This window comes from Hylobates moloch, unplaced genomic scaffold (assembly GCF_009828535.3).
Source record: "Hylobates moloch isolate HMO894 unplaced genomic scaffold, HMol_V3 SCAFFOLD_18, whole genome shotgun sequence".
NCBI classification, from domain to species: domain Eukaryota; kingdom Metazoa; phylum Chordata; class Mammalia; order Primates; family Hylobatidae; genus Hylobates; species Hylobates moloch.
The window spans coordinates 1419790-1444194 of NW_026652293.1; the positions used below are offsets into that span (position 1 = coordinate 1419790).

Consider the following 24405-nt stretch of genomic DNA (forward strand, 5'->3'; position numbering starts at 1 on the left):
ACTTACTGTCTATACTTTTCACTGTATATAAATTATACCTAAATTTAAAAAACAAGTACATTAAAAATTTTTCTGAGAAGGTATTCATAGGTTTCACCAAATTGCCAGAGAAATCTCTGGTACAAAAAAAAAAAAACAAAAAAACCCTTTTCTGAGATTATCCTGTTGCCATTGTCTGTCTCCTTCTTTGAGTGCCCTCTTTCAGTAAGCTGTTTTTGTGGTTCATTTCCATTTTTCTAAATGTGTTCTCACTTTTTAAAGATGAACCTAAGACAAGTCAGAAAAGAAAAATAGCAGTTATTTTGCCTGGGTTATTGACTAATCTCTTCTAGCCAGTAAAAATGTGGCCCTCCTAACATAGTTATGTACTTGCTTTGACTCTAAGAAATTTCTAATGGGAACTACTCTTCTAAAAACTAATTCATAGATCATTTCATAATGGAACAGTTTTTTCTTATTTTCAGTTTTGTTTGCAGTTTTAGTAAGATTTTTATCCTTCTGTATCATTGAATATGCAGTTGTCTTATGGAATAGCTATAAACATTTATAGCAAAGATTGGAAAAAGAAAATATGTATTAGGAAGTAAGGAAGGAGAAAGTAGTATTACTGATAATCTGTTCCAGATTAATTCCATCTAGGCATGATCTCAGTGCAGTGTGATTGTATATTCTAAGATCGAATATGTGTTACTTTTATAAAATTCAGAGTAATATAAAAAGTATTTCTTTAAAAGTCTGATGATAGTGCTCAAAGATGTTAAACATAGTGGTAGGTAATGTATAGAATGAACACTGGACTCTCTTTTAGGGGCACACAGTGTTATGACGACTCATAATAGAATTTCATCTGCCATCTTATGCTTGTAACTTTTAGTTCTACTCTATTATTATAATGGTCTCACTCTAAGAAAGATTAAGCTGAGGTGAATCGTCCTAGCAGATTTTTGTCCAGATAGCATCTATATGCCTTTCAGATAGTATCTATATGCCTTTTATGATTTGCTATTAGATAAAAACCTAAAATACTGTTTGGCAATTTTTTTGCAGCCCCTCATATGGAAAATTTGAAATGCAGAGGGGAAACAGTAGCGAAGGAGATCAGTGAAGCCATGAAGGTAAAAGCTATGTGCTAAAAAAATTATCAAATGAACAAAATGTATGGCTAGGTATTTGCATTCAACATTCAGATGTGTTTTAGTCTGCTGTAACAGGAATTCGCAGCGGTCTTTTAAATCAATCTTCAATGAATTTATTACGCAACAGTAACATTTATAATAGCTACCATTTATCAGGTACCTACTATGTGCCAGGTAGTATATCTGACTTCTTTAAAGGTTGATTATATTTTTGTGTTATGGGTGTTAGCAGTTCACCGAACAGTTTTGGATAATAATACCAGCTAAAATGTATTGAATAATTGGTATGGGCACCATCCAACTGCTTTACATATACTGCCTCGTGTAATCCTTACATCCTATGAGACAGATACTGTTATTTCTTTTGTAGATGAGGAAGCTGAGGCACAGAGAGGCTAAGCAGGTTGCCCACATAAGTAACCTACAATCCAGCATTTAAAGCCTGGATCAGCAAGGGCACAGTGGCTTACGCCTGTAATCCAAGCACTTTGGGAGACCAAGGCAGTCAGATCACCTGAGGTCAGGAGTTCAAGACCAGCCTGGCCAACACGGTGAAAGTTCACGTCTACTACAAATACAAAAATTAGCCAAGTGTGGTGGTGCACGCCTGTAGTCCCAACTACTCGGGAGGCTGAGGCAGGTGAATCGCCTGAACCCGGGAGGTGGAGATTGCAGTGAGCTGAGATCGCACCACTGCCCTCCAGCCTGGGCAACAAAGCAAGACTTCTCAAAAAAAAAAAAAAATTTAGAGTATTGTGTCCATCTTTGTCTGTTTGTGTTTCAACCTAAGATTAATGTTGAATATTACTGTTTGTTTGTTTGAAGTCCTTGCCTGCATTAATTGAACAAGGAGAGGGATTTTCCCAAGTTCTCAGGATGCAGCCTGTTATCCACCTCCAGAGGATTCACCAAGAAGTCTTTTCCAGTTGTTATAGGAAACCAGATGCTAAACCTGAGAACTTTACAACACAGATAGAAACCACACCAACAGAGACTGCTTCCAGGAAAACGTCGGATGTGGTACTGAAAAGAAAGCAAACTAAAGACTGCCCCCAGAGAAAATGGTATCCATTGCGGCCAAAGAAAATTAATCTTGATACATGAGTTTTTTCTGTTTATTTTGGGAGTTGAAAATAGGCACCATCAACATTTAGATTACAGCCTAATTAATACCTAGATAAGACTTCATTTGAAATAAGAAATAACTCTTTTACTAGTGATTCATTTATACAAATATAGTATCTCTGTGTGGGGATATGATATAATATTGTATTTCCTTGCCATTTTATCTATTGTAAATAGCATTTTTAAAAGTATTGACACAAAGCCCATCAGTGGGCATTAAAAATATTAAAAGTGCAGACTTTTACTGTCCTTAAGTGCCATCAACTCTCAGCTCCCTTGTAGCTTTTGTGGGATTTAACAAGTAACAAATTCTGTTGTGTTTCCCTGGTATACATCTTTCTAGGAAAAAAAAAGAGAGAGAGCTGTATAATGATTTTTTGTTTACATGCTGAAAAGTAATTATCAGTTCTGCACAGCAGCAGATGCAGGGTTTTTTTTTAAGATGTAGTTTGATTTATCAGATTAATGTGCTGATGATAATACTGGCTTTGACTTTGTTACTCCATGTTCAGCTAATTTAGGTTTGTGAGATTAATTTTAGGAATTTTTTTGTGTAAGACAATGATGACTATTATTTGTGCAACATTACTCTTTGAAATAAAAATTGGCATGTAGCCAATGTTTCCTGCCCACACTTAGTGTTTTCTATAGACCATTAACATAATTTGACTTGGAACTAATGGTTTCTTTTTAGGGTTTCTTATTTATTTCTTTACAGATCATTCCAGTTCAAAATATATATCAGATTAATACACTGGCAAAGTGTCATTGTGTTATTGAACTACTTTACATTTGAAGATGTTTATATATCAGGTATATAATCACTGGGAGAAGTCTGAGAAAACGATATTGCCTTTACTTCTAACATTTAACTATAGTTTCTTATAGCTCTTATTGTGTGTCTTACATTATACAGTGTAGGCAGGGCCATCGAACTTACCAACTGTTTCCCCTTTTGATGACTGATACCTTCATTCATTATTCAAAGGAATTTACTGATCATGAGGTTGGAAAATCTGTATCTCTTGCTTATTATGTATTAATAATCATAAATGTCTAGATTCACCAGAAGTCACCAGAAGGTCTGTCTCAGTGAAGAAAACTTATAAAGCCACTTTACTGCATTTTGTGTTTCAGTGTTACAGTTTGAGATCTGTATATTTGTACACAGCCATGTGTTTTTCATTGAAATAATGTACAAAGACTGATCTTGATGTTGTGTGTTTTTATGAGTTGTCTTAGGCATTCCTGAGCTCAGCTTCAGATGGATGGTGGGTCAGCACCCTGCGTTTCTGAACATACTAGACTTCAGTTTAAAACTGTTTTGAGGCTGCATAATATGTTGCTGTTTTTACAGTGCTAACGTTTTTATGGTATTAAAATTCTGTATGATTTGTTTCACTTCAGAGGTCCCCAAACAAAAGAATTATTGTTAATTCTATTAGATTATATAAACTAATTGCATTTTGATTATATAAGAACATGGTCCGTCCTCCCTTTTAAGAGAGGTATATTGTGCTACATAGAGTTTTTAAATGACATGGTAGATTTGCTCTGAAATATTCAGCAGAGAAACAAGAAAAGGAATTGATTAAGGAAATGTGACAAAAATCCTGTTAATGTTGAATCTGTGTAATGAATATAGTCTACTTTGTGTTGAAAATTTTTATAATTTTTTGAAAAATGGTTATATTTTAAAGTCCCCAGGCAGACAGCTGAGATTTGAAATCCTCTTGAGAGCCCAAAGTTTTACTCCACAGTTATAGCAGAGTTTAAAATAGAAATACCACTGGGAAAGACAGTACATATTAGCATTATTAACTAAGAAAAGCGTGACCAATAGCAGTAATAATATTGAATAAGTATACTGTGTAGGAGGAGAAGTTGCATTTCTGCATAGGCCAAGAACTAGTTAGTAAGCTAAGGATTAAAAGCAAGAAAGTCTGTAGTTTTAGGGAATTGGAAAGGTTGAAGGAAAAAATTGAAAATCAAATCTTGCTCTATGATAAAAAGAGTCTGGATTGAATAGGGTCTTAAAATTCTCTTTCAGAAAAGAAAAAGCCAGGCGTGGTGGGCTCATGCCTGTAATCCCAGCACTTTGGGAGGCTGAGGTGGACAGATTACTTGAGCCCAGCCTGGGCAACATAGTGAAACTCCATTTCTACAAAAAATACAAAAATTAGCGGCTTTTGGTGTTTTAGACATGAAGTACTTGCCCATGCCTATGTCCTGAATGGTATTGCCTAGGTTTTCTTCTAGGGTTTTTATGGTTTTAGGTCTAACATTTAAGTCTTTAATCCATCTTGAATTAATTTTTGTATAAGGTGTAAGGAAGGGATCCAGTTTCAGCTTTCTACATATGGCTAGCCAGTTTTCCCAGCACCATTTGTTAAATAGGGAATCATTTCCCCGTTTCTTGTTTTTGTCAGGTTTGTCAAAGATCAGGTGGTTGTAGATATGCAGCATTATTTCTGAGGGCTCTGTTCTCTTCCATTGGTCTATATCTCTGTTTTTGTACCAGTACCATGCTGTTTTGGTTACTGTAGCCTTGTAGTATAGTTTGAAGTCAGGTAGTGTGATGCCTCCAGCTTTGTTCTTTTGGCTTAGGATTGACTTGGCAATGCGGGCTCTTTTTTGGTTCCATATGAACTTTAAAGTAGTTTTTTCCAATTATGTGAAGAAAGTCATTGGTAACTTGATGGGGATGGCATTGAATCTATAAATTACCTTGGGCAGTATGGCCATTTTCACGATATTGATTCTTCCCACCCATGAGCATGGAATGTTCTTCCATTTGTTTGTATCCTCTTTTATTTCATTAGGCAGTGGTTTGTAGTTCTCCTTGAAGAGGTCCTTCACATCCCTTGTAAGTTGGATTCCTAGGTATTTTATTCTCTTTGAAGCAATTGTGAATGGGAGTTCACTCATGATTTGGCTCTCTGTTTGTCTGTGATTGGTGTACAAGAATGCTTGTGATTTTTGTACACTGATTTTGTATCCTGAGACTTTGCTGAAGTTGCTAATCAGCTTAAGGAGATTTTGGGCTGAGACGATGGGGTTTTCTAGATATACAATCATGTCATCTGCAAACAGGGACAATTTGACTTCCTCTTTTCCTAATTGAATACCCTTTATTTCCTTCTCCTGCCTGATTGCCCTGGCCAGAACTTCCAGCACTATGTTGAATAGGAAAAAGTCAGAGATCTTAAGAGCACAACCTCTGAGCCAGATCATCTGGGTTCAGATTTCAGTTCTACCATTATTAGTTCAGTGACATTGGGCAAGTTACATAACCTGTCTATGCTGCAGTTTTCTCATATGCAAAATGAGGATAATAATTATGCCTACCTCATAGCGTTATTCTGAGAAGTAAATGAGTTCATAATGTGAAGGCCTTAGACTAATAATGGCGCATAGGAGTACTCTATGATCACTGTTATTACTTCTTTTGATAAAGGACGTGAAAACACTCAGGACAAGTGTTGCCTTCAGGAAGCTCATATTCCAGTGAAGAGGATGAGTGTGCAAACAATGATAATGCCATGCAGCAAATGGTATGATAGATGTATGTGTGGAACTTAGGAGAGAAGTCATGGAAGTCTTTGTAGAAGAGGTGACATTTGAGCAGTCTTAAATGTTTTAGGCAAATAATCAGGGAAGGAATACAGGAATAAAGAACAAATTACTGTTATAACAATGTGGATCAATATCAAAGATACTATATTGAATAAAAGAAGCAAAGCCAGGCACAAGAGAATACATACTGTGTATGGAATCATAGAATGGGCAAAACTAAGCCATGGTGGTTCCTTCTGGGGAGAGGGGAGATATTAACTAGGAATGGCACGGGAAACATTTTTGGGTGAGCGAAATGTTCTGTATCTTGATCTGAGTGGGCTCACATGGCTGTATATATATGTAAAATTTTGTTGAACTATACACTTAAAATTTCTGCACTTTATTTTATTTAAGTTTTATATTTTAAAAATGCACAAAACTGATTCACCAAATATTTGAGGAGAGTCTCCAGCATCAAAGACAGACCAAAAAACTGTGAGTCCCTTAATGGCAGGAATGTTTATTCCGTCCACCTGGAATAATTGCTGGCACATGATGGGCCCTGGATGTGTGGTGGTTAACTGAGTCAATTAAACAAAAACCAAAGAGAATAAAGGACCTCAAAGAAAACAGATACATACAAAGCAAAATCCCAGAATGACGACTGTACTCCCAGAAAGAAGAGAACATCATACATTTTTTGGAAAACCAGAATGCTATTAATGTTCAGTAAATAAGAAAAAGGTTTTGAAAATTAAAAATATGGAAGTTGAAATAAAAATTTAGTGGGAGGGCTGGGAGATAAAATGAAATTTTCCCAAAAATAAAACACAAAGATTAAGAAATGGCAAATTAGAAAAGTAAGAATAAAGAGAATAAGTTCATAAAGTTCAAAGTCTAATTGATACCCATTCCAGAGAGAGCATGCAGAAAAAGCAGCAGACTCAAAATTATCAAAGAGATAATGCAGTTACCATATGGCCCAGCAATTTTACTCCACGTTCTAAACCTAAGAGAATTGAAAACATGCTCACACAATAACTTACACACAAATGTTTGTAGCAGCAGGTTGAACGTTCATCAACTGATGAATGGATAGATAAAATGTGGACTATCCACTCAATGGAATATTATTTGGTAATAAGAAGAAATGAGGTACTGGTAAATGCCACAGTGTAGATGAACCTTAAAACAGGCCAAGTGAAAGAAGCCTCTCACAAAAGACTGCTGTCTTTTGTAGACTCCATGTAAATGAACTGTCCAGAATAGGCAAATCTACAGAAACAAAAAATAGATCAGTCACTGCCTAAGGCTGGAAAGATGGAGAGGGTGGAAGGAATAGGAAGTGACTGCTAATGGGTATTGGATTTTTTTTTTTTTTTTTTTTTTTGTGAGACAAGGTCTTGCTGTGTTTCCCAAGCTGGAGGACAGTGGTGCTATCTTGGCTTACTGCAACCTCTGCCTCCCCAGCCCAAGCCATCCTCCCACCCTAGCCTCCCAAGTAGCTGGGACTACAGGCATGCACCATCATGCCCAGCTAATTTTTGTATTTTTCGTAGAGACGGACTTTTGCTATGCGGCTGGTCTCAAACTCGTGAGCTCAAGCGATCTGCCCACCTCTGCCTCCCAAAGTGCTGGATTACAGGCGTGAGCCACTGCACCTGGCCTGGGATGTCTTTTGAGGGTGATGAAAACCCTCTAAATTTGATTATGGTGATTCATGACTGCTTGTTCAATATACTGAAAACCATTGAACAATACACTTTAAAAGGGTGAGATGGTAAAGTATATCTCAATTTAAAAAGAGAGTAAAGAAATAGAAATAACACAAGAAACATTCCCAGACCTGAGGAATACCAAGAGGAATTGGAATGGCATCAAATTACTAAACAACAATCCTAAAATCTAGAAGCATCTGGAGCAATATTCTCAGCATAAATGATATACAACCTAGGATTTTATACACAGTCAAACTAATAATCAAGTGCATGATTAGCTAAAAGATATTCTCAGATATGCAAAGTGTCAAAAAAAAATTACCTCCAAGGCATCCCATTTGGGGGTTCTACCAGGGGCTGTGCTCTATTCCAAAGGGTAAACCAAAAAAGCAGCAGCCATGGGATCTGGGAAACTAAGGCTCCCAAAACACAGCAAACTGAAGTCTACAGGCTACTAACTAATCAGCAGATTTGGAGAATAGGCAGACCAGGTTGGAATAAGACTATGTAGGCCGGGTGCAGTGGCTCACGCCTGTAATCCCAGCACTTTGGGAGGCCGAGACAGGCAGATCACCTGAGGCTGGGAATTCGAGACCAGCCTGACCAACAACTAAAAATACAAAATTAGCCTGGCGTGGTGGCGCATGCCTGTAATCCCAGCTAATCGGGAGGCTGAGACTGGAGAATCGCTTGAACCCAGGAGGCAGAGGTTGCAGTGAGCCAAGATCACGCCATTGCACTCCAGCCTGGGCAACAGGAGCGAAACTTCGTCTCAAAAAAAAAAAAAGACTATGTAGGACTCCAAAAGAGATATTTTCAAAAAAAAAAAAAAAAAAAAATGACAACACGAGTGATAATGTTAACTAAGCAGAAAATTGTATAAAGGAGATGTTTTGTAATATGATTAAGATATTCAGAGAAACAAGGCAATTATTCACTACAGTAAAGGCAGAAAGCTGTACAAAAAAAGAAATGTAATCATGGTTACAAATTAGTTCTCCAGTGAACAATATTTATATAGCCATAATAATAAAAACCCTGAATCTGAATTCAGTAAAAAATTTAAAAAAATTGGGACAATTATACTGGGAGGCTAAAGGATGGGAATTAGCAATTAGTACAGCACGGGCACTGAACAGTCAGATGGACATTCGTTAAAGCACTAAGGTGGGGTGTGGAGGCCCTTATAGCTGCTGGGTCCTGGGACAGTGTAGGGTGTCCCAGGACATGGAGCTGGAGCAGACAAAGTGGCAGGGATAGTGAGGAGGCTTCTGTGCCAACCAGTACGATCCATATGTTTGTAAGTGTGACTGTCTGAACACCAGCTTTGACACGGCAGTGTTGGGGAGTGAAATCTTCATCCACCACAACTGGAAGTCAGTGGATAATGTCTAAAAGGCTGATTCAAGGTCATACAATGTGGATATAATTTAATGTAGCAGAATAAAGAGCTGACAAAGTGGGAAGTATTAACTCTGTGGATGAACTTAGGTGGGGGAAGTGGGCCAGGGACTGATAATTTTTGATAGAAGCCTTATAGATTTGATTTTTTAAATTAAGTGCATATAGTAATTAAGGGAACATAAATTTGGTTTAAGAGACAAATCATCCCCTGAACCTTTCTCAGGGTTTCAGTTTTTCAGGGTTTCAGAAGCTTTCTCAGGGTTTCAACACAGGCGTGTGCCACCATGCCCGGCTAGTTTAATTTATTTTTTTTAGAGATGGGGTCTCGCCATATTACCCCGGCTGGTCTTGAATTCCTGGGCTCAAGCCATCCTCCCGCCTCAGCTTCCCAAAATGCTGGGATTACAGGAATGAGCCACTGCACCTGGCCTATCACAGAATATTTCAGATAAGACTTCTATTCTCTGTTTTTGGCTGATAATTCTAGTTTTGGTTTCTTCGGGTTTTTTTTTTTTTTTTTTCTCCCCTCTGACCATTTGTTTTGCAAATAGATTATATTATGAAAGTATCTGTTTACAAAACCGAAGAAAAAAATATCTCTCTAGAGAACCACTGAAGAGGTTTCTTGGGGATTTTATATGAAAGGATTTGAGAAAATTAATGTTATATTCATTTGAAGCTTCAGGGGTGAAGAATCCCTTGTAATTCGTTGCTGTGTCTCTACATTGCTCATACTTTGCCCATGGGCTCTAAACTAATACTCGTTGAATGAATGAGTTCATATTGCAAATTTCTAACTTGTTGGTTTCCCTGGCTCACAATCTCACACATTAATGGCTTGTGGCATTTATATTCATTATTAATTGGACTTAGAAGGTGAGCGTTGGGAGGGGAGAGGTAAAAAACTGAGGACAGATCACTGGGAAACTGACCTGAATTAGGACTCCAGAGTCTCCCGGCTACTAGAACTAAGTCTAATTCCCATATCTCTGCAGGACATAAGAGCAGAGGATGGCATTGACATCCCTCAGTGACGTCACCGTGCTAGCAGGTATAGTTGCCTTCTGATCATCTTTTCCTTTGGTCACATCCCCTGACTTCTGGGTGGCCTGGGATAGCTAGAGAAGGAAACTCAACTTCTCCCTGCAGGCCTTCTGCTCCAGCCGACTCCTGTGCCTGTGTAAAAGACTGGGCATTTCTATCATCACCTTGATTAGCCTTACTCAGAGAATGGCTCCAATGCCTTTGGGCTCATACCTAGTTGCAGATTTTAAGACCTCCCTTGGTGCCCATTCATGTAGCTCTCTGGCCCACATCTTCTACAATGATGGCATTGGAGTTCTTTTGTCCATTTCTGCCCCTGATGCCACCTTGATGGGAATGCCACCCTCCACGCAACTCTTCACCAGTCCATAAATACCTGAGACTTGCGCATTTCATTTCTTTTCTTTTTTTTTTTTTTTTGAGACTCTGTCACCCAGGCTGGAGTGTAGTGGAGCGATCTCAGCTCACTGCAACCTCCACCTCCCAGGTTCAAGAGGTTCTCATGCCTTAGCCTCCCAAGTAGCTGGGATTACAGGCGCATGCTACCACGCTGGGCTAATATTTGCATTTTTAATAGAGATGAGGTTTTGCCATGTTGGCCGGGCTGGTCTCGAACTCCTGACCTCAGGTGATCCACTGGCCCTGTCCTCCCAAAGTGCTGTGATTACAGGAGTGAGCCGCTGTGCCCGGCCCATTTCATTCTTAAAAAAAAAAAAATCCTTCCGGAGGTTTAGTTCCTCCACAAGGCAGCTTCTGGTTACCTGCCCCCTCATTGTCCTTGCTGCCTGGGTCACCCCAGCAACCCCTTCGTCCACACATCACTGCCCTTTGCAGCACCAGCTGATTACATTGCTTTTTCCATGTTCCAGCTGTTTTGAGCCATTTTATAGCCGAGCATCTCCACCAGAAGAGCGCATAGGAAAAAGGAAAAGAGAGGAGGCTTTGACCTTGGTATCTTGCTTCATTTCCTTCTCTGACAAAAATTTGGTGAAAAGGTTAAAATAAGTGTTCGAATTCTCTCTGACTTGTCATATTCTGTCTATGCCCTTTGTGCCTGCCTCTGATCCTGAGGAAGTGTAGAAATGAGGGGATGACACTGGCAGAATAATAAAAATGGGCAAAGTCGTAGGGCACCCCTGCCCCAGGCCCCACACACCCCAGCTCCAGAGCCTCAGGATCTTTCCCAGCCACGTGCCAAACAATATTGTAAAATGATTTTTCATAGCCACACCTTGTATTACACAGATACTCGATGAATCTAAATACTGTGCTAAGAGCTGTGTGGATGTACACCTGTAAACCAAGGCACAGACCCTGCCCACAAGCAATTTGCCATCAGTTCCCGGAGCCATCAGTAGCATCTAGGGATCTATTAGAGGGAATAGAGGGAGCTGAGGGAGAGGCTAGGAGCCCAAGCCAACCTGCACTTCTGCTCCTAGAGGGAACTTGAGAGTGAAACTCATGGGTTTGGAAACTTCTGTGGAATTAGCTGCTTGCAAGAAATGATTTTGTCTGGTTTTAGAAACTACGATGGAACACTAAGCTATTCCTGTAATTGACTGGCAAGTTTTAACACTTACTGCAATTTATTTTTGTTGTAAGCCCAACCCAAGAATTCTTCCTTTAAAAAAAAATTTCATATTGACAAACGACTGCTTCTTTAGAAATCCTCCCTACTAAAATTACTCCTCATTTCTTTTTCTTTCATATTCAAATGGAACAAACGTTCAAACACACAAATAAACACTGCTCTTTGCCAGAGTGGTGGACCCTATAGCCTCTCCACCCCCAGCACTCCCAGTCTTGCCCTCCTGCAAACACTAGACTTAATTTTCTCTGCGCTGAGAGCCCTCCTTGAGTCAGAGTGAGAGGAAACAGAAGGGAGAAGCTGTGAGATGTGGCAACAAAGGGGACGGTGATCAGGTTTATCCCTGATGTTGCTGTGAAGGTATTCCATTCTCCAGAGAGCTCATCCAGTGGTGTAAGTGATGGGCAGATAAGCCTGTGGTTCCCTTCACTCATAGATCAGAACCTCAGAATTCTCAGAAACCATTTTTTTCCTAACATAAAACTCCTTTTCTCATTTATATCCCTCTGTAAATCTGATTTGAAAAAATTGTTTGAACAAACCCACAGTGTCAGATTTGTTCCAGCTATATGAGCTCACAATTCATCTACTCTTGGTAGTTCAAGATAAAAGATTACCCAAAGAAAAGGAAGAGATTGAGTAAAGCCACAACTGTAACAGGGTCCCAGATTGGGTAAAAGGCCATTAAAAGATAACGTGAATTGTAGAACTGTTTAAAGCAGCGTATTTTAAAAACAGGCATATAAAGAATCCACTTTATGCCTGGAATTGTACAAAAATAAATAAATGTTTACATATATAATGTTATCAGCTTATTTGCTGAAGGTAATAGCAATATAATGCTAGTAGTTACCACGTATTAAGTGCTTACTACATGCCATGATCATACTAAAAGCTTCACGTGCATCATCTCTTTTAATCCTCAAGACAATCCATGAATTAAGGGCTGTTATCACGCCCAGTTCATGAGGAAGAGGTGGAGGTGAGAAGGGAAGTGCCTGGCCACCTTCCCAGCGGTCCATAGACATGTAGAGCAGAGCGAGGCCTTCTTACCACAAACTCTGTTTCCACCTTGTCCCCGTGGTTCACAGCAAAGGCCTTGTCCAGAGTCTCAGACACCCTTGCCACTACACCACAGCGACCTCGTTGGTTCTTCTCATTTTTTTTCAATGACACATAGCAACAGAGAGTATCAACAAACATTTTTTTAAATTTCCCAGCAGTTAATGAATAGTGAATATTACTATTCATTAATACCAGCTTCTGAGAAAGTGCCCAAAGTTGTTTAAAGCAATTTATTATCTTAATGAGGTTAAATATGAACTTTTGCTGTTAATTTCTTGGGAAATATAAATCATCATAGCTAGTCATTCTTTCATCGTGGGAAGCTAACGGTCCTGATTGTTCAGGATTATAATTATAATAAATTCTGAATTGGTGATGTGTGAATTTAAGAAGGTTACAAAACAACTTCCAGACAACTGAGTCATAAAGTTTTTGTGAGAAGTATGTGCCACGCGTCTAATTCATTGTCCCTTCTCTCCAGTGGTATAGTTATGATATGAACCTAAATTGCAAAAGGAATCATTTTAGTTGGCTGCTGCTTGAAATTGTATCACTTTTCCAAATTTAGGTAGTGTCTGTTACAAGGAGAATGTTTTTGGAAACATTAACTTGACTGATACTCATTTCCCTGGTTAAGTGGCCTTCCTGCCATGTGCTGAGTGGTGGGACTTACTGCCCCTCAGTAATTTGGAAGGGGATCCTGGGCCCTGCCTGGAACAAAGGGTTGCAAGTCTCAAGGCAAGTCCTGAAAGCCATATATAGTTTTCAGAAAAAGAGATTTTCTAAATTCCATTTACCCCCATTTGACACATTAGGAGCCAAGCCTGGTGGACTAGCTCTGGGGGCAGTCTACGAGAGAAGGGGATCAGGGAACCTTCATCCTTTCTGCCTCTGGTGAACTGCGCAAGATGAAGAGGATGAAGCTGGGCAACCGAGAGCCCACCCTCCCTCTCTCAGCAGTCATCTCCAAGGCTGGAGTAGACTGGACCGGAGGGCCTCTGAGAGGACGCAGCTAGGAAGCACGCTGTCCCTGTGCTCTTCACCCAACATGAAGAGACAGGACGGGAAAGTCCATGCTGTGCTGGTGTCCATCAGAGGGAGGGACACCATTCAGCCCCTGGGACCGGCCTCAGCTCTGTTGTTGCACAGAAGGCATTTGGAGATCCCCACGTGCCACATGGAGGATTGTGGGAGGAGCCCACCGAGGTGGCCGGCAGCCTCTCGTGGACACCATGGAGAGTGACCCAATTACCCTGCATTTGAGGGCTGCAGAGTGGCTCACTGGTCTGGACATTGAAGAGGAGCCAACCTCAGGGGTAACACAGTGCCGCTGGGAGCTGAGATGAGCCACGTGGTCGGTGGGGGACACAAGCCTAGAACAAATTCAATAAACCAGCCACAGACGTTATCCTCAGATGTGCCCAGAGACGAGGTGGACAGGGGCATTTGCTGTGGAGACCAGAGGGCCAGAGAGAGTACAGGGACCTGGATAGATGGCTCCAGCACCTCTTCTCCCTACACCCATATGCCATCTTGATAAACAGCAGGGAAATCTGAAAAATACCAAGTCTTCCCATAGAGACAGTGTTACCTCCCAAAAACTGTTTGAATAATTGGCTTGAACTGGATTTTCTGAACTGAACTATTGTTTTGTGGAGTTTTTTCTTCCTGCTGAGTAGAGTAGTTGTTTATGGGGGACATGTGATCCTTTCATTTTCTTCCAGAGAGCTAACCACCTGTTCTGACACCATTTATTGAATAGTACCTCTTTTTCCCTACTGATGTGAGAGGCCGCAGTTTTCATCTAATAAAATTGAATACGTATTTAGATCTGTTCCTGGTCTGTTCTTTTCATATGCTCATACTGTGCTGCTTTAACTTATATAGCATCATGATAGATTTATTTTCTCTTAGGACTATCTTCCTCCACTTGTTATTACCATTTTCCATAAAGTTCCTGGCTACTTTGGCTTATTTATTTCCTTACATTAACATCAGCTTGGCTGAGATGCCAAGTATATCCTGTTGGTAATTTGGGGGGATTGCATTAATTTCATAGTTTATTTTAGGGAAGATGGACTTGGTAATTCTTATCTAAGAACTTGATATGGGCTAGGTTTTTTTTTTTTTTTTTTTAAGGTTTATTGCTACCATGACTCTGCTTGTTTTATTTTATTTTATTTGTTGATTTTTTTTTTTTTTTTGTACAGGCGAGGTCTCACTGTGTTGTACAGGCTGATCTCGAACTCCTGGGCTCAAATGATCCTCTTGCCTTGGCCTGCCAAAATGCCTAGGATTATAGGTGTGAGCCACCACACCTGGCCTCTGCTTGATTTTAAATGTCTAAACATGTAATCTATCAAAGTATCTTGAAACTGCTTTGGAAGATCGTATATTACTCTCCTGTCTTCAGAAGTGATGAGATTTTTAAGTTACCAGTTGTTGTATTAAAAAAAAAAAAAAATCCCCAAACTAGTGGCTTAAAACAACCAAGTGGTTATTTGCTCACAGTTCTACAACCTGAGCTGGGCTTAGCTGGATGGTCTGCTGGTCTTGCTAGTGTTCACTCATGTGTCTATTATTCAGTTGGGTTGGCTGGAGACTGGGTTCTTTGGGACACCGGAATGTCTGAGCTTCTCTCCCTTTCCCTGTATTCTCAGGGCCACTCCCTTTCCAAGTGGACTCTCCACACGATTTCTCCAGCAGAGTAGCAGGTCTTTGCTCATGGTAGCTAAGGGATCTCAAGACTACGAAAGCAGAAACTGCCAGCTCTTCTTGGCCTTACACCTGGAATTGGCACAACGTCCCTTCTACTATATCCTGTTAATTAAAGCAGATCACAGCCCAGCTCAAAATCAAGAAGGGTAGGGGACTACACAAGGGTATAAATACTTAGAGAAATAGTTCAGTGTGGGCCACCAAATTGGTGGTCCACTACAATAATCTTAAAAATTTCAGCCAGGCACAGTGTCTCATGCCTGTAATCCTAGCACTTTGGGAGGCTGAGGTGGGCGGATAACTTGAGCTCAGGTGTTTGAGACCAGCCTGGACAACATGGTGAGACCCAATTTCTACTAAAAAAAAAAAAAAAAAAAAAAAAGGCTGGGTGTGGTGGTGTACGCTTGTGGTCCCAGCCACTTGGGAGGCTAAGGTGGGAGGATCACTTGAGCTGGCAGGCGGGGTGGGGAGTGGGGAGAGTGGAGGTTGCAGTGAGCCGAGATCACACCACTGCACTGCAGCCTGGGTGACTTTTATATATAGATTTGTTATATGAAACTTGCATGAAATCACTTACTTTAAAAATGACATAAAGTTCTAGCTCTTGGGAGCTTGGTAAAAATAAAATTTCTCAAAGAAAAATTCAATGGGCACTACATCTCCAGTACCTAACAGTGCTTGGCTCATAAAAGGCTCTCAATAAACACTTGTTGAATGAATACTACTGAAGGATCTGGCTAATGCTGCACATCTAAGCAGCACCACTGGAAACATAGAACAGGTTCTGAAGGCAAAGTCTGAGCAATTACTTGCAAAGTCACACCTGTGGCAACACCCTTTGTTTGCTGCTGATATGTTGGGGTCATTTGCACATCAAGCTGCACACCATCCTACTTCTCAGAAGTCATCATCTGTAATTACATCCTTCCTGAGAGTCTAAAAACACACATTAAACTAATAAATAAATTGCAGCATTTATGTTCTGTGAAAACAAAAAGGAAGTTATTTGAGGAGAGCGGTTAGTGTAGAAGGAAGCCAGGAAGTTTCATTGTTCTTGTTAGTCAGGGAAGACTTCCTGGAAGAGGTAGTTTCAGGAGCCCTGAGAATGATGAGAGAAGATAGAGGTTGATTGGGGGTGTTCTGAGCAAATGGTATGAGCTTAAATAAAACTTAAGAGACACAAGAGCAAGATGAATAACAGGGGAGTAGTGAATAACTTTCCAAAGAATAAAAGGGCCAATTTTGGAAGGTGTTTGACAGACTAGTCCAGGCACTTTCGCAAAAGTAAAGGCCTTGAGTACCTCTGCAAAGGTTGAATGCTGATGAGTCTGAGCTCTCAAAAGATGATCATTTTGGCCCCATCACTCCACTGCTTGGGCTCCCTCCCGCTCTGGCTTCCCAGTTACTTCTAGAGAGATTCCGTGTGAGGCAGAGTGAGCACGGCTGTATTTCATAGGTTCACCGGCACTGGGATGCAGCAATACACAGTCTCAATGCCATCACACTTAGAAAGAAACGAGGAAATGAGAAGGAGTCCAGTTGAGTGAGCCCCTCTACCTAGACCTCCCTTCCAAACTGAGTGAAAGCCGCCCCTAAGAAGCCTGTGCTCCTTGAGGAACACCATCCGCAGGACAGGCTCCCTGCCAGGGAACACGTTGACTGGGGTCTCTGGGGTCTGTCTTACGGTCTTTGTGACCATCTCTTTGTGACCAGGTGCATGTACGGAGAAGTGGCTGGGAAATGGGCAGGAAGCCTGCGTTATTTTCCCTGCTGCATCCACCACTACTGAGTAAGCAGCAAATTCCTGGAACTGCTTTTACTGTTTTCTGTGACTCTTATTAGGAACCACACTCATGAGTCATACAACCAGTAAGGCTTACCAAATATTTGCCATGAGCAGAATCCTAAGCCAGGTCCCGAGAGGGCCCACATAAAGTCAGAACTGAAAGGAAGTCCCCAAAGTTATCTGATCCAGCTTCCTGCTTTCAGGTAGGTGAATGTCAATAAAGTGAGCTAGTTGTTAGAAGAAATATGCCTTGCGCTGAGCCTCTTAGAAGGCTCAAGGGATGCCCCAAAGTGGCAAAGCAATTGGAGAATGAGACTCACCTGCCAAGAGGAAATACACTGAATTGATTCACCCCTGAGGAGAGCAGGTTAAGGTGTGGTAGTTTAGTTCTGTAGGAAAATCATAGGCAGAGCTCAAGGCGAACGCTTCTCTGCCTCTGTTGGGGAAAGAACAAGAGGAAATGGGTTTGAAGAACAATGTGTAGGACCAAAAATAAACGCAAAGAACTGCCAGTCATCAGTGTTGTTAAGTCCTGGAACGCTGAAAGCAGTGCAGAGTCCTTCCTTAAAAGAAAAACAAAAACCAAACCTCAGGTATAATCTTGCCTAGACGCAAACCAAAAAAAGATCTAGGACAATCTCTCTAAGATCTATGTTATCAGCAGTTGTCTCTGGGTAAAGGGATTATTGGTAGTAACAATAACTTAATTATTTTCACTATGTATTAATTAAATATATAATTATTATTAATGATCAACAATTATTGCTGTTTTCTGAATTTTTTAATTTTCTGTAATGTCCCTTTTTATAATGAGAATCTTCATTTTTAGGAATCTCTTCTAGTCTTCTGTGACTTAAAAATTTATGATTCAGTTTTTAATAAAGTCTGGAATTGCCTGGTATATAAAATTGTATCCATGCAAAATATAAAAATTCATGGCTACTTTTATATATAGATATGTTGTATGAAACTTGCCTGAAATCACTTACTTTAAAAAATGACATAACATTCTAGCTCTTGGGAACTTTGTAAATAATAGTAATAATAAAATAATAATGATATAAAGGTGTATTTAGACTTATTCTTTGTAAATCCCTTTATATTATGCAGACCACTGAAACTATCAGCTAACAATAATTACTCCAAAATCTGCCATCAGCTAACTAGCTTGAAGATACAAAAGTTCAAAATTCAGTGGAGTGTTGCCCACTTTGACTCACAATAAAAGTCAGACTTTTTTTTTGAGACGGAGTTTTGCTCTTGTTGCCCAGGCTGGAGTACAATAGTGTGATCTCGGCTCACCGCAACCTCTGCCTCCTGGGGTCAAGCGATTCTCCCGCCTCAGCCTCCCAAGTAGCTGGGATTACAGGCATGCGCCACCACGCCTGGCTAATTTTGTATTTTTGGTAGAAACAGGGTTTGTCCATGTTGGTCAGGCTGGTCTCAAACTCCCAACCTCAGGTGATCCACCTGCCTCGGCCTCCCCAAAGTGCTGGGATTACAGGCGTGAGCCACTGCACCTGGCCAAAAGTCAGACTTTTAAAATAGAGTTTTTGAAATGCTCAACACCACTAATCATCAGAGATATGCAAATCAAAACCATAATGAGATACCATCTCATACCAGTAAGAATGGCTATTATTAAAGTAAAAAAAAAAAAAAGATGTTAGGTTTCATGGAAAAGGAATTCTTATACACTGTTGTTGGGAATGCAAATTAGTACAGTTCCCATGGAAAGCAGTTTGGAGATTTCTCAAAAAACTAAAAGTAGAATTACCATTCAACCCAGCAATCCATTACTGGGAATATACCCAAAGGAAAATAAGCCATTCTATCAGAAAGATACCTGTATTCATATGTTTATCACAGCACTATTCACAATAGCAAAGACATGGAATCAACCTAGGTGCCCATTAATAGTGGATTGGATAAAGAAAACGTGGTACATATACACCATGGATTACTATACAGCCATAAAAAAGAATGAAATCACATCTTTTACAGCAACATGGATGCAACTGGAGGCCTTTATCCTAAGCAATTTAATGCAGAAACCGAAAATCAAATGAACTATCATGTTCTTACTTATAAGTGGGAGATGAACATTGGGTACACATAGACACAAATATGGGAACAATAAACCCTGGGGATTCCAAAAGGAGTAGGGGAGGGAGGGAAAATGAGTTGAAAAACTACCTATCATGTACTATGTTCACTACTTGGGGGATGGGATTCTTAGAAACCCAAACCTCAGCATCATATAATTTACTCATGTGGCAAACCTGCAAACATACCCCCTGAATCTAAAATAAATAAACACACAAGTAAAATACATTTTTTCAGTTGCTTTGCTACTGATAGTTCATCTCCCACATCTAACTGACATGTATATGGAAATCACTTCATAGCATGAGTTTACCAGCATTCTGAATAATTTGTTCCTCCAATCTATCATATTAGTAATATTTCTGCTGAACAAGTTGGCAGTTTGTCCAATACACCACTTTTGGTGGATATAGTCATTTGAGATGGAATTTTAACAATGTTCACTACATGAGTTAGAATATTAATAAAAGAAGCCAGGCACAGTGGCTCACACCTGTAATCCCAGCACTTTGGGAAGCTGAGGCAGGCAGATCACCTGAGGTTATCAGAAGTTCGAGACCAGCCTGGTCAACATGGCGAAACTCCGTCTCTACTAAAAAGACAGAAACTAGCAGGGTGTGGTGGTACACACCTGTAATCCCAGCTACTCGGGAGGCTGAGGCAGGAAGGCGGACGTTGCAGTGAGCTGAGATCGCACCACTGCACTCCAGCCTGGGCGACAGAGTGAGATTCCATCTAAAAAACAAAAGAATATTAATAAAGGAGAGGCACTTTGCCTACAAGTCAATAAAATAGATGTAAAGAAACAATAAGACACTTCTGCTGAGTCACTGAGACCACCCAGTGGTTTCCCAGCTGTGTGCATTATGATACTAAACCATGCAGTCATTATACGACAGACGGTCTACAATCTGTTAAGAGGAAGAAGGCAATCACTTCCAGTTGGAATGATCAAGCAAGTCTCCATAGAGGGAGCATTTGAGCCACATTTAAAGCATAAATAGGATTTTGGTTGACAGCATTGTATTCAAAGAAAATGACATGGCCAAAAGCGTGGAGGGAGGAACAAGCTGAGCTGGGAAATAGGGAGGCATTGACGCAGCTGGATTAGGTAAATTTAAAGTGTGCCATATATGACTTAAAAGTCAGCCTAAAGTTTTGGATTATATTTGTCACAATATGGGGAATAATTGAAGAGTTTTGACCTAAGTGTGTGTCTAATTGCTTCTGGCACTGTCCCAGGTAGAGACACACAAGGAGAATTACCCATCTCTATTCAGATCCATTGGCAGAGGTCACTACATATGTAAAAACAAGAACAAAAACAAAACAAAAACAGGAAAAAAAATAAGGAAAAATAAAGCAATAAATTTGAATAATTATTAGGTTGGTACAAAGTAATCATGGCTTTTGCCATTACTTTTATGGCAAAAAACTGCAATTACTTTTGCACCAACCTCATGAGCTATATCATTGGTAAAGGATCAATGATATATTTTTAGAAGTACAATTAAGGGTAAAAACATAATTTGATAACCAATCTCACTAGAACTCAAGGAAATGCAAATGAAGATCGCAATAAGATAACATTTTACACCTCTTAGATAGGCAAACATTAACAAATCTGACAATGGTTGATAGAACCACTAGACAAAATATCAGCAAGTCTATAGATCTCAGCAACATCATCAACAAACAGGATCAAATCTATATTTATAGAACACTCCACCCAATGACAGAAGAATATACATTCATTTCAAGTACCCATGAAATGTATACCAAAATAGACTATATCCTAGGCCATAAGACAAACCTCAATAAATTAAAAGAATTAGAATCATACTGAGTGTATTCTCTGACCACAATGGAATGAAACTAGAAATCAATAACAGAAAGGTAAGAGGACAACAAGATAACACTCTTCGAAATAATCCATGGGTCAAATAGGAAGTTTCAAAAGAAACTTTTTATAAAATGCCTTGAACTAAATGGAAATGAAAGCACAATATATCAAAATTTGTGCTACAGCAGTGCCAAGAGGGAAATTTATAGTATGAAATGTTTCAAAACTTTCACCACAAGAACCTAAAAAAGAAGAGCAAAATAAGCCCAAAGCAAGCAGAAATCAGAAAATAGTAGTAAGAGCAGAAATCAATGACACTGGTAAAAAAAATAATAATAATAAAGCAAACCACTGAAACAAAGAGCTGATTCTTTGAAAAGATCAATGAAATTGACAAACCTCTAGCAAGTCCAATGAGGAAAAAAAGAGAGAAGACAAAGGACACTAATATCAAAAATGAAACGGGGACTATCACTAGAGAACTTGCAGATAACAAAAGGATAATAAAAGAATATTAAGGACAATGAAACACACATAGATTTGACACCTTAGATCAAATGGACCAATTCCTTGAAAAATACAAACTGTCACAACTCACCCAATATGAAATAATTTTAATAGTCCTATTACAGCTAAGGGATTTGAGCAATATAAAGAATTCAGCAGTATATATATATAAATTGGCCAGGTACAGTGGCTCACATCTGTAATCCCAGCACTTTGGGAGGCTGAGGTGGGTGGATCACCTGAGGTTGGGAGCTTGAGACCAGCCTGACCAACACGGAGAAATCTCATCTCTACTAAAAAAAAAAAAATACAAAATTAGCCAGGCGTGGTAGCGCATGCCTGTAATCCCAGCTACTCAGGAGGCCGAGGCAGGAGAATCACTTGAACTTGGGAGGTGGAGGTTGCAGTGAGCCGAGATTGTGCCATTGTGCTCCAGTCTGGGCAACAAGAGTGAAACTCTGTCTCGAAAAAAAAAAAAAGAAAAAAAATTTATAACTAAGCAGAGTTTATTCCAGGAATGGAAGTCCGGTTCAATTTTTGAAAATCAATGTAATCTACCATATTAATAGGCTAGAGAGGAAAAAATCACATGATCATATCAACTGATACAGAAAAAGCATTTGAAAACAAAATCAACAATAATTCATAATAAAAATTCCCAGAAAAGCAGGAATAGAGGGGAACTTCCTCAATTTGATAAAGGACAGCTACAAAAACCCCACAGCTAGTATTATTACACTTAATGATAACAGATGGAATGCTTTCCCCTCTAAGATCGGGAACAAGGCAAGAATGTCCACTCTCAAAAGTTTATTCAACATAGTGCTGGAAATTCTAATTGGTGAAATAAGGAAAGAAAATAAAAGAAAAAGTGTATAGATCAGAAAGGAAGAAATGAAACTGTCTTATTTGCAGATGACATGATTGCCTACACAGAAAATCCCAAGGAATGCACCAAAAACTCCTAGAACTTACTAATGAGTTTAGCAAGGTCACAGGACATAAGATGCACCTACAAAAATCAGCTGTATCTCTCTATACTAGCAATGAACATGTGGACACATAAATAAAAATACAATACCATTTGCAATCACTCAACAAAAAGCGGTTGGGTGTAAATCTAACAAAGCATGTATAGGAATTATTTGCTGAAAGCTACAAAACATTGATGAAGGATGTCAAAGATATAAATAAAGAAGAGACACAACATGTCCACGGATGGAAGACTCAATCTGGCCAATTCGCTCCAGATTTATACACATATTTAATGTAATTTCTATCAAAATCCCAGTAAGTAAGTAAGTAAAATCCCAAAATATATATACACAAGATTATTTTAAAATGTATATGGAAAGGCAAAGGAATTAGGATAGCTAAACCAATCTTGAAAAAGAAGAAAGTAGAGGGAATCAGTCATCCAATTTCAAGACTTATTATACAGCTACAGTGAAGACTGTGGGATATTGGCAGAGAGGTAGACACACAGATCAAGAACACACAGAATAGAGAACCCAGAAGTAGACTCACACAAATATGGCCAGCTGAGTTTTGTCAATGGTTCAAAAGCAATTCAAGGAGGAAAGATAAGTCTTTTCAACAAATGGTACTGGAACAATTGAGCATCCATGGGTAAAAGAAACAAACAACCGGCCAGGTGTGGTGGCTCATGCCTGTAATCCCAGCACCTTGGGAGACTGAGGCAGTAGATCCCTTGAGGCTAGGAGTTCAAGAGCAGCCTGGCCAAGATGGCAAAACCCCATCTCTACTAAAAAAACAAAAATTAGCCATGTGTGGTGGTGCATGCCTGTAATCCCAGCTACTTGGAAGGCTGAGGCGTGAGAATTGCTTGAACCCGGGAGGCAGAGGGTGCAGTTTGAGCCTAAATCGGACCACTGCACTCCAGCTTGGGCAACAGAGTAAGACCCTGTCTCAAAAAAAAAAAAAAAAAAAAAGGTAAGGAACATCCACCTAAGTCTCACACTTTATGGAAAAATTAACATGGGTCACACACTTAAATATCAAATGTATAACTGAAACATTTAGAAAACCTAGGAGAAAATCTTCAGGATCTAGGGCTAAGCAACGAGTTCTTAAATTTGACACCAAAAACATCATTCATTTTTAAAAATGGATAAATTGGATTCATTAAAATTAAAGATTTTGCTTTTTGAAAGATGTTAAAAGGATGAAAAGACAAGCTATAAAGTGGGAGAAAATATTTGCAAACCGTATATCTGACAAAGGATTAGTATCTTTAATATATAAATAACTCTTGGCTAGGCATGGTGGCTCATGCCTGTAATCCCAACACTTTGGGAGGCCAAGGCAGGAGGATTATTTGAACCCAGGAGTTCAAGACTGGGCAACAGAATGAGACTCTTATCTCTACAAAAAGTAAAACAAAACAAAACAAAACAAAATTAGCCAGGAGTGGTGGCACACAGCTGTAGTCCTAGCTACTTGGGAAGCCAAGGTGGGAGGATCACACAAGCCCAGGAGATTGAGGCTACAGCAAACTGTGATTGCACCACTGCAATCCAGCCTGGGCAAAAGAATGAGACTTTGAAAAAAAAAAAAAAAGCCTCTCAGAACTCTGAACTGTAAAACAGCAAGCAACATAATTATAACATGCACAAAAGACATAAACATTTCATGAAAGAGCATATATGGATGGCAAATAAACACCTGAAAAGATGTTCAACGTTAGTAGTCAATAGGAAAATGCAATTTAGAACCATAATAAGATATCATTACACACCTATCAGAATGAATAAAATAAAATATCATGACAATATCAAATGCTGGAG

The 24405-nt window shown here is 39.5% G+C and overlaps 1 protein-coding gene across 7 annotated transcripts in view; it reads left to right on the plus strand.

The window, feature by feature from the left end:
• Positions 1 to 14638, plus strand: part of NSL1 (NSL1 component of MIS12 kinetochore complex) — a 51319-nt gene extending 36681 nt beyond the window's left edge. The window contains exons 5-8 of one of the 7 annotated variants that reach the window (XR_004244972.2): positions 1048 to 1115; positions 9937 to 9992; positions 10855 to 10936; positions 13454 to 13543. Coding sequence is in view for 6 of the 7 variants with exons in the window: in XM_032136213.2 (XP_031992104.1) it covers positions 1048 to 1115; positions 1962 to 2240 (347 nt within the window). In the remaining variant the exon portion in view is untranslated. The other 6 variants (XM_032136216.2, XM_032136215.2, XM_032136220.2 and 3 more) reach the window with 6 other exon arrangements.
• The last annotated feature ends 9767 nt before the right edge of the window (positions 14639 to 24405 follow it).